The sequence below is a fragment of the Staurois parvus genome, unplaced genomic scaffold (assembly GCF_062004578.1).
Source record: "Staurois parvus isolate SC_StPar_1 unplaced genomic scaffold, SC_StPar_1.0 ptg000902l, whole genome shotgun sequence".
Taxonomy (NCBI): domain Eukaryota; kingdom Metazoa; phylum Chordata; class Amphibia; order Anura; family Ranidae; genus Staurois; species Staurois parvus.
Genome location: NW_028318698.1, coordinates 912,116 through 925,579, shown reverse-complemented (window position 1 = coordinate 925,579; position 13,464 = coordinate 912,116). Strand labels below are relative to the sequence as shown.

The 13,464-nt window shown below is 44.2% G+C and overlaps 1 protein-coding gene across 8 annotated transcripts in view; it reads right to left on the bottom strand.

Annotated features, from left to right (window-relative positions):
• Positions 1 to 443: 443 nt before the first annotated feature.
• Positions 444 to 13,464, bottom strand: part of WHRN (whirlin) — a 253,906-nt gene continuing 240,885 nt past the window's right edge. For all 8 annotated transcript variants that reach the window (XM_089656385.1, XM_089656383.1, XM_089656380.1 and 5 more), the window contains one exon: positions 444 to 2,870. In XM_089656385.1, the coding sequence (XP_089512511.1) occupies positions 2,688 to 2,870 (183 nt within the window). In that variant the 3' untranslated portion in view covers positions 444 to 2,687. The remainder of the gene's footprint in view (positions 2,871 to 13,464) is intronic.

The following is a 13,464-nucleotide window of genomic DNA, read 5'->3' as shown; positions in this document are numbered from 1 at the left end:
AGCCCTCTCCAAAGATTCCACCAACCTCATCTCCTATGAGGCCAGTAAATCTGCTACAGAGTCCCCTAACCCCCTCCAGAACCTCCTTCTCTCCCACAGTGACATCTAGCCCAAACAAGAGCCCTACAGCATTTAAACACTTATTTTGTATTACAATGCTTTTAATGTGTGAGTATATATTTTTTTTCTTTGGCATGGAAGGTTTTGGAAGAATTTAGTGGGTCTTGGTCACAATAAGGTTGAAAACCCCTAATGTAGACCATCCAACCAATGCACTCTCAAGTACTAGATTACAATGATTTGTGCTCTTCAACACTCTGAGCTGTATTAGGGCCTCACTGGTCTGCATGGTTTTTGTGTAGATATTATACACAATGCAGCACGCATCACTCTGCAAACAGTTTGTCTCTATTCATTTAATAAGCAGTTTTAGCATTCAAGTGTTTCTCTCATACAAGGTTTATTGAAAAAGTAAAGTGACAAGCTCTGTAATTACATACATTGTACATGAAAGGTCGCAACCAGGGCTGCACATCACTCACACACTGTAGCAGGATGGAGTGGGAATTGCTCTTCTCCATAATGAGCTAGTGAGGTTCAGGCACAGAGCAGTGGAGTGGAAATGGAATTGGTTATGTTGTCTAAAAGCTGACCTAAATTCTCCACTAGTTTCTATTGGTTTTAGCGCATAATCGGCATTTGTTCATATGTCTCCTGTATATGTTTGTGGCTCCTAATAACTTATTTAAAGGATCTGTCCATCCAACCAAGGCTTTATTTTTGTTTTGGATTGAAGCCAGTTGATGGAATCCACCACCAGCTCCTTATGCCTCTCAGGGATCCCAGCAGGGATACCTCTGCACATGAGTTCCTCTTGTCTCCTATACTATGAGCTTCTCTTCCCTCCTATCCTGTGAGTTCCTCCTATCTTCTATCTAATGAGTTTCTCCTATCCTACAAATTCCTCTTATCCTAGGAGTTCCTCCAGTCTGTCCTACGAGCTCCTCCTGTTTCCTGACCCGTGAACTCCTCCAAGAGCCTCTGCTTGCCTGTCCTATGAGTTCCACCTATCTCCTGTCCTATGAGTTCCTCGTGCCTGTACTGATTTCTACCAGTGAAGTCTCAAGTTCTCAGTTTTTTTACATTGACTTGACATTATGCTGAATGAAGCATCTAGAGAATGAAGCATAGCATCAGCATAGCTGCTGGTATGCAAGAGGCTGGGCCACACAGTGTCATTGGCTACTAGGACATCAATTGCCAGGCTGCACAGCATCATTGGTTGCTAGGATATCGGTGACCAGGCTGCACAGCATCATTATTTGCTGCTAGGATGCATGCGGCCAGGCTGCACAGCATCATTGGATGGTATGGTACATGCAACCACCTACATCATAACAACCATTAGCACTGTGTGGTCAAGGGGCTGTACATACACTGAGGATGAAGTGCACGGCATGACCTCAGGATGCCACCATGAATCCATCTTGACATGCCACCTCAATTGGGGGCATGGACCTGTTGTTGAGGAAATCTTACTGCTGGTGTCAACAAGACTTATAAAGAGAAAATAGATGAATAAAGCTGAACTTTCACTTGATTTTCAGCAATTTCCACTACAACACCATTCAGACTGGAAGTAGGGGATGGGATTGGGAGCCAATCAGTTGTGCTTCATGCCAACAGGCTGCCAAAAAATTGCTAAAAGGAGGAGAGAGCAGAGTGAACAGAGAGAGGAACTCATCAGCCTGCTGTTGCTCTTTCATTGTCCCATAAGAAGGCTGAGGGGTGGCGAGAGGAAGATAGAAGACACCTGTGTATACCTGTAAGTGGTGTCATCTCTCTGACTGTGCTATGTGATTGGGCTGTGGAAATCTCAGGACTATGTGGACAAAAATAAAAATCCTTTGCAAGATAAAGGCGCTTTCATATCTGTTTGCCTAGGGTTAAGCTTTAAGCCCACCAGTCAATTTTTAATTAATTTTGGCTACAGAAAATGCAGCTGGAAGAATGAGACTATCATGACTGGTGTGGTAGAGCCAAAACTCAATTAAAGTTTTTTTCTTTACCTGCTGGTTTCTCTGAGAGATTTAGGAGGCCAGTGGTTGATTCAGCCAACTGGTGTCCACCCATACCAATAATGTGACTGATCCTGACTTTTCTAGTTATAATTGCATAGTGCACTGTCTGACCATGCAAACATGACCTCTTCTAAGCACAGAAAGTCGCCTACATCTGCAGCAGAGATTTTTCAAGCGTGCTTGAAAGTCTCCGTATGATCCATTCATCAAAATAATACTGGGGAGCAAATGTGTTCAAGTCAAGATTTAAATGCCCAAACTTGGGCAAATGTTGGATCTACCTTGACATCAGACAAAAGGTCTCAGCACTGACTTGACCTACCTTCCAGTGTGGTCAGTATGAATACTGTCTGGTTCTATGTTAAGGTGTCCTTAGTATGTTTTTAACTACTGACCTCTCCTTTATTCCAGTCCCAGCTCCAGCATGATATCATACTTACCATAAACAAGGAGTACATAAGCCACAAGGCTGACGGAGGGAGCACATATGTAGCAAGAGCACACAGATGGCAGCTACACAGTATACAAAGTAGCATGTAGTACTTGTTTCTCGTGGCACTGACCCCTGGCTGGGTTATACGTTGACATGGGCTCCATAGATGGCCACTATAGCGACACATTAAACTCTGTGACCAGAAAGTCCATATAATCCTTCTCTTTGGTCTTGAAGGCTTCGGCGATGATCCTGGCAGCCTCTCGGTGTTCTTTATCTTGAAGGGAGATCCCATTGACTTCTAGGATGACTTGACCCACCCTCAACTTACTGCAATTGTGTGCTGAGCCCCCTCGCTGGAAACAAAATGGAGAGAAGAAAATGTGAATATACCATGGCCATTTACCATATACCATACCATGACCATGTACCATGGACAACAAAGAGCATGGGAAAGTACTGTCAGAGATGCGGGTGTGACCAGAAGTGTGTGGACTGACACAGGGAAACGTAGGCTTCAGATATAGTAAATAATATAATTTATTGAGACTAACAATACAAATATAAACGCAGTGCACCAAACCCCAAGCTAACACAAATACATACAACAAGGTGAAACAAACCCAAACCTAAACTGATATAGATACACAGGTACATACACATATAGAGCACAACGTATTCAGGCAGGCCGGGTCGATAACTATCGGGCAGGTAGGTACAGGAGGAGCAGGCGGAGAGAATGGTCAGGGTCACAAGCCAGGGATCAAACAGGAGAAGTCAGCAGAGGTCAGGATCAGGCAGGGTCGGCAACAAGTCAGGCAGAAACAGGAACAGGAATGCAGGTTACAAGATACAGGGGCCCATGGAAAAACACACACCAAGGCCCTGACTGTGAGTCTGGCCATTCCTTAAATACAACCCCTGCAATCAGCTTCAGGTGTTTTGGCTGACTGCAGGGGTGAGTCTCTAATTGCTGAGAGCACCCGCTGGCCAGCCCTGGTACTGCAGCCCACAAGGCAGGTGAGTCCCACCGTTATTGGCAAGTCCATTCCTGACAAGTACAGCAAACATCAATAGAGCCCCTAAATCCCATCCCTACCTTTCCTAGAGTGTTCCAACACCCTTGCCCCCAGACCCCTCTGCAAGTCTTTTATTAACCTATCCACCCCACCTGTCCTTTATTTCCCATTACAGGCCCAAAACTTTAAGAGGAACTTCAACCCCCTTGATCATGGTTCAGCCAGTTCACCATTGCTTCCATGTTTGATTTGTCCTACACATGTGTGCACAGATGTGCTGAAGCACTCTGCCTGGCTTTCGGGAACTGGCTCTGCAGTGCATTTTCGCACATGCCGAGTTGTACATGCACAGAAAAAGGTTCCTGGAACTCTTTAACTACTCCTCATGGACACGTGTAAACCCACACATGCACAGATGTTTCAGAGGTCTCTGCCAGGTCCCGAAGACCCAACAGAGCCCTTCAGCACATCTGTGCATGCTTATGCAACTTCATGATTGCTTAAAGGCATGAAAGGAGGAAAATGGCACAAAAGAAAAGCAAAAAAAAATAATATCAATTTGCAGTAGAGGGAGGGGGCTGGAGCCAGGTACATGCACAATTCCTTTCAGGGTGAAGGTCCACTTTAACCTCCCTAGTGGTCTGATTATGTCAGTATTTCTGTGCTCAAAGCAGTACATTGTTTTCAATGGAGATATGTTGTTTTTTTTATTGTAGGCCTGTAATTCTTAGGAATAACTCACTGAAATCTGTCCAAACAAGAGTCTAGTAAACATCCCGGGTATGATAAAATTTGAAACACGAAATCATAAATTGGAATATAATCATAAAATATAATAATAAATTTTATTCAATAATGTAATCAAACCAAAAACACTGAAATTTGAAATAGAGCGCCAAGTTCGCACATCACTGAGCTTTGTCGCAAAATCGCTTTCAGTGTCTGATGACGAATTTCCCCACGAATCACTATCGCTCAATTCTGCAAGTGGTTCTAATTTACTATCGCTGTTCTCTAGCTGGTCTAAAACCGCTTTTGATCTAAAGGGACGCTTTTTGGACGCCATGTTCATTTTTCAGTTTCCAGGCAGAAAGAACAGTAAAAATGCAGGCAGGGCACAGGACAAAGCACTAGGGACAAAATGTATGTGAAATGCTTTGATACAGTAATGTTATACTATCAGATTTTTAGTGTATTGAGTGAATGTCACATTTTTACATTTTTGAATTTCCCGCCGGTTCTGTACCCCGTACGTCCCGACGCTCGCAGGGAATGGAACCTGGAAGACAGATGCTAGCATCAGCCAGAGGAGATGGCCAGGGACGCTGCAGGGGGGACATCGCGGGAGCGCAGGACAAGGTAAGTGCTGGAGGGACCCTAGAGCAACGCTGCAATGTATTCCCAAGTGTAGCTCGGGGTTACCGCTTCTGGTACTGAAAGTTAACCCCGAGCTACACTTGGGAATACCACCAGGGAAGGTTAAAGTAGAATTAAAGGCCAAGGGTTTCTTAATTTTTTTTTTTTTATTTTGGATAAAGTAAGGACTTTACACTTGCTTCGACTTCAACACACATTAAAGCGTCAACTGCTTCAACGTGATTTTATTTTTTTTTTGATGCTTCTACGATGCTTCGATGATGCTTTTTTGAAGTTTTAAAAGAGTGTAGCGCTACCCTCGTAAGGGCCGATGTGTTATGGGTATCCCTAATCTTCCCTCCATACAGCCAGGCAATGTGTATTCTTCACACAGACTTGCATCCAAAGACAGTGACAAATCCATGAGCTTAGTTTTGTTGTTTTATTAGGTGAATTCAACTTGGATAGGGTAATAGGAATTATGGAATTGGGATGCCCAATTTGGCTTGAAACAATGGAAGTGGGACAGTTCTTTCTGATGTACAAAATCAGATCCTGGACTGTTCTTTTCCTGAAAGCCGTGAGTCGTTGTGGATCAGCAGCAGCTGCCCTTTACGGGAGAGGAACTAACAGCCTCTCAAAAATCACTTTACTTCTCATAGCTATATACAGAGACGTCTTCTCTCCCCCTGTAGAGCTGCTCCCCAGCTCCACAGCCTGCAAGCACTACCAGCCCTCCTGGCTTCTCAGATGATCTCCCAGTACAAGGATAAAGGAGCAAGCTCAATGTTGTCCTTGAAAAGCTTGCTACGTGAGGCAGTCTTTCCCCTTATAGACCCCAAGTGTGCTGCTGTACTCACACTGTCCTCTTTGCTCCCTGCTGCTCCAGGCCTGATCCCAACTGCGCCTCTCCGCAGAATGTGTCCTCTGGAGCCAGCCTAAGCCCAAAGACCCCCCCCCCCCCGGCACTCCTCAGCACTGCATCTTCCAACAGACTCCCATGTCAGCCTGACTTTCCCATATTTATAGGCCAATCCATCACTCTACCAGGGCCTCCAAACCTGGAAATGGCCAAACACTTCATGAATATGCAGATTAGGCCACCACCCCTTTCTTCTTACCGACTTACGGAAGGTGCTATGGTCCTCCAGAGTCAGGAGGAGGCGAGAGAGCCACAACCTGTTGAGTCATCCAGCTGACCTGCAATAACTTGATCTCAGTCACATGACTCACACAACTACCATGAGTCCCCACAATGATTTTGCCTATAATTCTCTACACCAGGGGAGGACTGACCATTTGGAAACTCGGGCACTGCCCAAGGGCCTGGGGTTAGTAGGGGGCCCCATGAGATTCCCCTGGTACCTTTTTCATAGGCTTTTTTGAGTTTGGGCAAGGACGCAGGGGCCCCATGATCCCCTATTGCCCGGGGGCCCCATGAGTTGTCAGTCCGCCCCTGCTCTACACTATTCTAGTAGCACACTAGATGGTGCTACAGGAGCTTGGCACATGCCCTGTGTGTTGATATCTCATACCTGCAATAACTCCAAGACAACGGAAAGCTAAAGCTGAATAAAAGCCTCTCAAAAGCTGCAGGTGCTGTAAGCAAGCTTTTTCATGAACTTCTATAGAGGCTTTGAAGCACCACTAAAGCGACATGGAGTATAATTTTTGAAGCAAAGCAAACGCAATGTGTGAACAGGACTGTAAGCTAACCTTTTTTTTTTTAATGACAGGCGTTCAGAGTGCTTTAAAAAAGCGCATCCAATGCCATGTTTTGAAGATAGTGTAAGGCTCAGTTCACACCAATGCATTTTTTTGCACGTGTTTTTGCTTCTTTTTTACCACGTTTTGCGGTTGTTGTTTTTTTTTTTTGCAGGCTTTTTTTTTTTTTTTGTTAAAGGGGAAATGTTTTTGTTGCTGGGCATAAAAAAAATGCAAAACGTGGCACAAACGCAGTACATGTGTGTCATTGAACTCTATTGTAGCAAAACGCTTTTAAAAGTCCCTGACCCTTTCCAAAAACAGCAGCTCAAAAAAAGCATATATGTGAACATGTTCTATAGGAAACCATGTTAAATGGACTGTAGTGCATTTCTGCAAAAAGCAGTAAAAAACCCGCAGTGTTGTGGACCAAGCCATAACGATCCCTAAGTCCACGGTCACACCGATCCGACTTTGAAATCGTGCCACTTTACTGGAAGCCACTGGAAGTGGCATGATTTCAAAGTCTGATGTCATTCCAACTTGACGTGTGACTTATAAGATATCTGCGGCTTTTAAGACACAGATGTCTATGGAAGTTCCACCTGAAGTAGTGCATGCACTACTTAAGAAATCGGTGCGTCTCCGATCAAGTCGGAGTCGCACCGATATGACCACTTTAATTGTGGACAATAGGGTGGGACTTTCCATGTGATTTGCAACTCGCATGGCAAATTGCATGGCAAGTCACACTCAGTGCGACCGGGGTGTAAGGGAGGGTTATAACCTCTCTCAGATTTTTTTTTTCTATCTCTCTGTCTTATTGGGGAATTTCCCTTCACTTTCTGTCCCATAGCCACAACAGGAATTTAGGGAATCCCTGATTGTCACCAGAACTAGTGTCCCCATTGGCAGATTCCCTCTCTATTCCTGTTCTGGTGACTACTCAATATTCAGGATTTTCTTTCATTTTGCTCACTGTGGGCAGCACAGTGGCTAAATGGTTAGCACTTCCGCCAGGCAGTACTAGGGTCGTTGGTTCGAATCCCAGCCACGGCACCACCTGCCTGGAGTTTGCATGTTCTCCCTGTGCCTGCGTGTGTTTCCACCGGGTACTCTGGTTTCCTCCCACACTCCAAAGACATGCTGGGAGGTGAATTGGATCCTGTCTAAATTGGCCCTAGTATGTGTATGTATGAATGTGAGTTAGGGACCTTAGATTGTACGCCCCTTGAGGGTTAGGGACTGATGTGAATGTACAATATATATGTAAAGCGCTGCGTAAAGTGACGGCGCTATATAAGTACCTGAAATAAATAATTACATTTTGGTGATAACGGTAAGCAGAATATATAGAGAGGGTGACTCTCCCTAATGGGGGCACAGACAGTAATAAAGACTGGACAGGGGTTCTAATCCATCACAACTCTATCCAAAACTCTACTCTATACTTTAATACTTTCTCCCAGAGTCTGTGCCTCACACAGTAGCAGACACGAATGCATAACTTTGCATTAAACGTATATATGACTTCCTGTCTAAGCTGGTTTTCTAATTAGAGTTCCCCTTTATGTCTGCAGGACTAAGGCTCCGTTCACACCAGTGCGTTTTTTAAAGCTTTTTGCAGAAACGCACTGCAGTCCATTTAACATGGTTTCCTATGGGACACGTTCACATCTATGCTTTTTGATCTGCTGAATTTTTGGACAGGTTCAGGGACTTTGTTGTAGCAAAAACACAGCTTTTTTTGCTTTTAAAAGAGTTCAATAGAGAAGCTGCTGAAATGCATGGTAGTGTGTTTTTGCCGCATTTTGCATTTTTATTTTACCCAGCAAGAAAAAAAATTCCACTTTAACCACTTGCCCTCCAGAGGATTTCCCCCCCCCACCCCTTCCACACCAGGCCATTTTTTTTGCGATATGGCGCTGAGTTACTTTAACTGACAATTGTGTGGTCGTGCAACGCTGCACCCAGATGAAATTTATGTCCTTTTTTTTCCCACAAATTGAGCTTTCTTTTGGTGGTATTTGACCACCTGTGCGTTTTTAATTTTTTGTGCTATAAACAAAAAAAGGCCGACAATTTTAAAAAAAATATATATTTTTTATTTTTTGCTATAAAACATAAAAATAAATTTTCATCATAAATTTAGGCCAAAATGTGTTCTGTGACATGTCTTTGCTAAAAAAAATCCCAATACGTGTAAACGAATTGGTGTACATGAAAGTTATAGCGTTTACAAATGGCGGTATATATACTGGGATTTTTTTTTATACTAGTAATGGCGACGATCAGCAACTTATAGTAGGACTGCGGTGGGCATTTTGACACTGGGGGGGGGGGCACTGACTAACTGCCACTGACTTCCCAGTGACACCAATGCAGTGATCAGTGCTAATAAAAAGCACTGACACTGTACTAATGACCCTGGGCAGGAAGGGGTTAACATCTGGGGCGATCAAAGGGATAACTGTGTGCTGTGTGTGGGCTTTACTATGTAAGCTGCCTTGTATGGCTCTGCTATTAATAAAATCTGGATATATTTAAAAATAGATTTTTTTTAATATATATTTGTACATTTATTTGTAAATGCATTCCAAAAATGTAGATTTGTATTTTTAAAGACATACAGTATATTTGAAATGTATTTTTAAAAATATTTTTCATATATTTTGTAATAAAAACGCATTTCAACATACAGTGTGTGTATATATGTATGTGTGTGTGTGTATATATATATATATATATATATATATATATATATATATATATATATATATTTATTTTATTTTTTTTAATATATTGAATACGGCCAAAATTGTAGCATTTTAAATATATGTCAATATATTTGGGAAGAATATTTTTAAAATATATTTCAAATATATTTTTCTTCCATGTGGGATATTATGCAGTGATTACGTACGTTTTCTTCCGTGCTGAGAATGATCAGGAAATTTGGCAGCGTTGCAGTAAGAATTGGAAGGAATCAATAAGAATTGCCATCCCGTTCTTAAAGGGCACATATCTCACATCACATGCATAGAGGCCTGATTGTCTGATGTATGGATGGTTTATATGTAGATTCCCAATCAGCAAGGAAAATATGAACAGCAAATAATCAAAGTGACTCTGTAAAATAAAGTCATATATAAAAGTCCTGTCTCTAAAGAAGATATTTACCGCTCCCGCTGCCTGCGACACAAAACGCTGCTCTACCCTAGATAACTTCCAGCCTGAAGTTTGATGTGAACGCTCACATAGTGGCTATACACGGTTCAATTTTATTACCAAAAACAATCAAATCTACAAACAATCTCCAATTGATTTAGATGCCATTTCAAGTCGATCAAACGAGGTCGACCAGCCAAGGCATAATATTATCGTTTTGGATCAGCAGAACAGAGAAATTGTGTTGCTTAATCTGATCGTATTTCGATTGATCAAATTAGGAGATTACATGGTGAAAACAGTTGTCATCAGGGGCAGACTGACCAATCGAGCCCTCGGGCATTGCACAAGGTCCCAGGGTCAGTAGGGGGCAGGGGCGGACTGACCATTTGGAAACTCGGGCACTGCCCGAGGGCCTGGGGTCAGTAGGGGGCCCCATGAGATGACCCTGGTACCTTTTTCATAGGCTTTTTTGAGTTTGGGCAAGGACACAGGGGGCCCATGATCCCCTATTGCCCAGGGGGCCCCATGAGTTGTCAGTCCGCCCCTGGTAGGGGGCCCCATGAGTTGTCAGTCCACCCCTGGATGTCATTGATAACTTGTGATTTGTTATAGGCCGGCCATACATAAGTCAATTTTCGAACGATTTATCGTTCGAAAATCGGACCTAAGAATAATCGGCCGATTTTCGCTCTGTTAGTGGGGCAATGGCACCTGCAGATTTTTGTGGTTCCTCCCCATTTTGTTTATCGGGCATGCTGGAAAATTTGTGTACAAATGCCAATTTCTGAAACCATTGGTGGCACCATCGGATTACAGAACAAACTATGTTTTCGATTTTCGATCGAAAAATGATTCAGAATTCGACCCATGTATGGCCTGCTATAATCGTATCTTAATTATTGATCGAAATCCACCTCCCCGCCTGTGGCTTATCGACTGAATGGGTTGTAGACTATAGATCAATTTAGAAGAATTTGATTGGAAAAAAAAATTTTTGAACAGTGTATGACCACCAGTGGACTCTAACCAGGGGCGGACTGACAACTCATGGGGCCCCCGGGCAAGTTTGTGTCTTTGCCCAAACTCGAAAAAGGCATCTCATGGGGCCCCCTACTGATCTCGGGCCCTCGGGCAGTGCCCAAGTTTCCAAAGACTCAGTCCGCCCTTGACTCTAACAGATTCCTCCATTCGTGCGGAGGCTCCTTTTCACACTTGTGCGATTTCCATTGCGACTTTACATTGCAACTCAAAGTGACTTTGATGCGACTTTGATGCAAATTTGGCTTTGACCAAGGATGATTGCTTGTGCTGTATAACATTCAAGTGCAACTTTCATGTGACTTTGGAGGGTTTACATTGAAGTCTATGGCCCTCAAGTCGCATGAACGTAGGGTTGCCACCTCATCCTTTTAAACCCAACACACATTAATGACCCAGGTTCTGGGGCTGGTTATGGTGGTCATTAAACTCACCTAGTGCCCTATCTGCATTAAATCAGCCTCAGAACCTGTGTCATTCATGTTCAGGTTTAAAGGGATGAGGTGGCGACCCTACATGAAAGCCGGACCAAAGTAGTGCAGGAACTACTTTCAAGTTGCAGCGACTTGAAGTTGCACAGATATCTATAGTTCTCACTGGGACACATGGGGTGCGACTTGTCATGTGACTTTGGACCCCAAAGTCGCACAAGTGTGAATGGGCTCTAAAGAGCATAAATGGATGTCTCTCCCACTACACCACCCTGTCAGCGGCTGTCAGAATACCTGATTGGATGCAGCTGCTGTTCTGCTGAAAACATTCTGGCCAGCTCCTTCTAATTTTCAATCATATGCTGTGTAGGAGATGGGGGGTGACAACACGGCAAATTTGCATAGATTATGGCCAAACTGACAATTGTGGGGGTGTCACTCTCCTTGTGCTCCCCTATGCTCAGTGGTTCTTCCCAATGGCTGATCTTATCAATGGCTCATCATGGACCCCCATGATTGAGTCACACTTAAAGCTGAAGTTTAATCTGCCTTTATTTTCTCTTCCTGGGTTCCTCCTCTTCCCTCTCATCAACATGCTAGTGCGGTTCCTAAATAAATTTTTTTTGATTTCACACCCTACATTATTTTACACCCAGTGATATCAACACTGGCTCTCTGTGCTTCTCTATGCAACGCAGGCAGACTGTAGCTGGTGGAAAAGACTGTCAGGGAGCTGTACATGGCTGCCTGAAAAAAAGACATTGCGGTAACACCCACATGTGATGCTGAGCCTCCATGATTGAAAGGACTGAAATCCAACGAATGAAAGAGGCAGACCAGGGACAGTCAGACTGGGGAGTAAGGGGGCCAGATGATGTTGGACGTCCTCCATCCAGGCAATGAGGACACGCTTCAGCATCTAACAGACACAGTGAGAAGCTCATAGTATGCAGTGAAATCAAAATCAGACTTTTCAGTCCTGCGAAGAGCCGGCACAACTGCGTAAGACTGCGGGGAAGGCTGGAGCCCAGGATTAGTCCGCTCTGTGATTTCATCCCACATTCACCATTCTGCAAATTACAATTTCAGCCTCAAATCCTCTTTTGCAGAAATCCTCGTTAGCTCCTCACACTTGGGGCGGCTATTATGTGACCAGTGCAATGGGAAGGAGGGGGAGGGGGTAATGGCAGCAGATGGCCAGCGGTGGAGGATGACTCCCTTCTCATTAATGTGCCGGGATTTACCTGCTTGTTATAAACATGGCCTACAATTGCACAACCAAAACACATCTTATTATACACAGACACAATCAGGAACGTACCTAGGTAATTGTCGCATGAGGCGGTGTTTTTTTTCCGCCCCCCTCCCCTTTTTGGTTGCTAGGCTGCTGGCACACCAGTCCTGGCCACCAGTGTCCTAGCAATGAATGATGATGTGTGTCTGGGTCATTGGCTGCTAGGATGCTGGGAGCTGCACTCAGGGCCATGGATAAGGGGGTACCACCAGTCCTGCTGTACGGGGCCCAGGCCAGCAGGGGGGCCCAGGCAGATGGGTGAATTGGATGTGGGCAGGGAAGCTCGGCACACTGGGGAGGGCAATTACTGGAACCGATCCCCTGTATGGCTCTCTGCAGCAGCTGAAAGTTGGCTTCTTTTACTATCCCTCCCTTTAGTTTCAGCTGCTGCAGAGAGAGCCATACAGGGGATCGGTTCCAGTAATTGCCCCCCACCCCCACCAAAACCATCACCTTCCCTGTGCACCATACCTTTTACCTGATCACGTGATCAGCTGTGCCCGTAGGACACCACGATCACAGAGATCACCGAGGGTGCGTTCTGGGAGGACGTCACATGACACCCTCCCAGAACTGGATAACGGCGCTGGAGCCGTCATTCGGCTATAGCTTGGTTAGCAAGTAGTTTAAATACAAGCTGATCATTAGAAGTACCCGTGTCAGTGGAAAATGGTTTGTATCAGCACTTTAATTGCTACATCTGCAGGATAGCTTGTGCTGCTGAAAATCAGACTTACTGGGTGGATCACCAGGTGAAAATAAAGGAAAGGCTAAAAAAGAAAACTAATGCAACCAACCACATCTAAGAATTTGTAAGCTGCAATATAATACATGTTTGCTTTTGGGTTTATTAGTTCTTTAGGCACTTTTGTAATGCCATACCTCTGATAGCGCAGGAGTGATGGGCCGTTATCTACTTGGTGTGTTTAAAAACAGC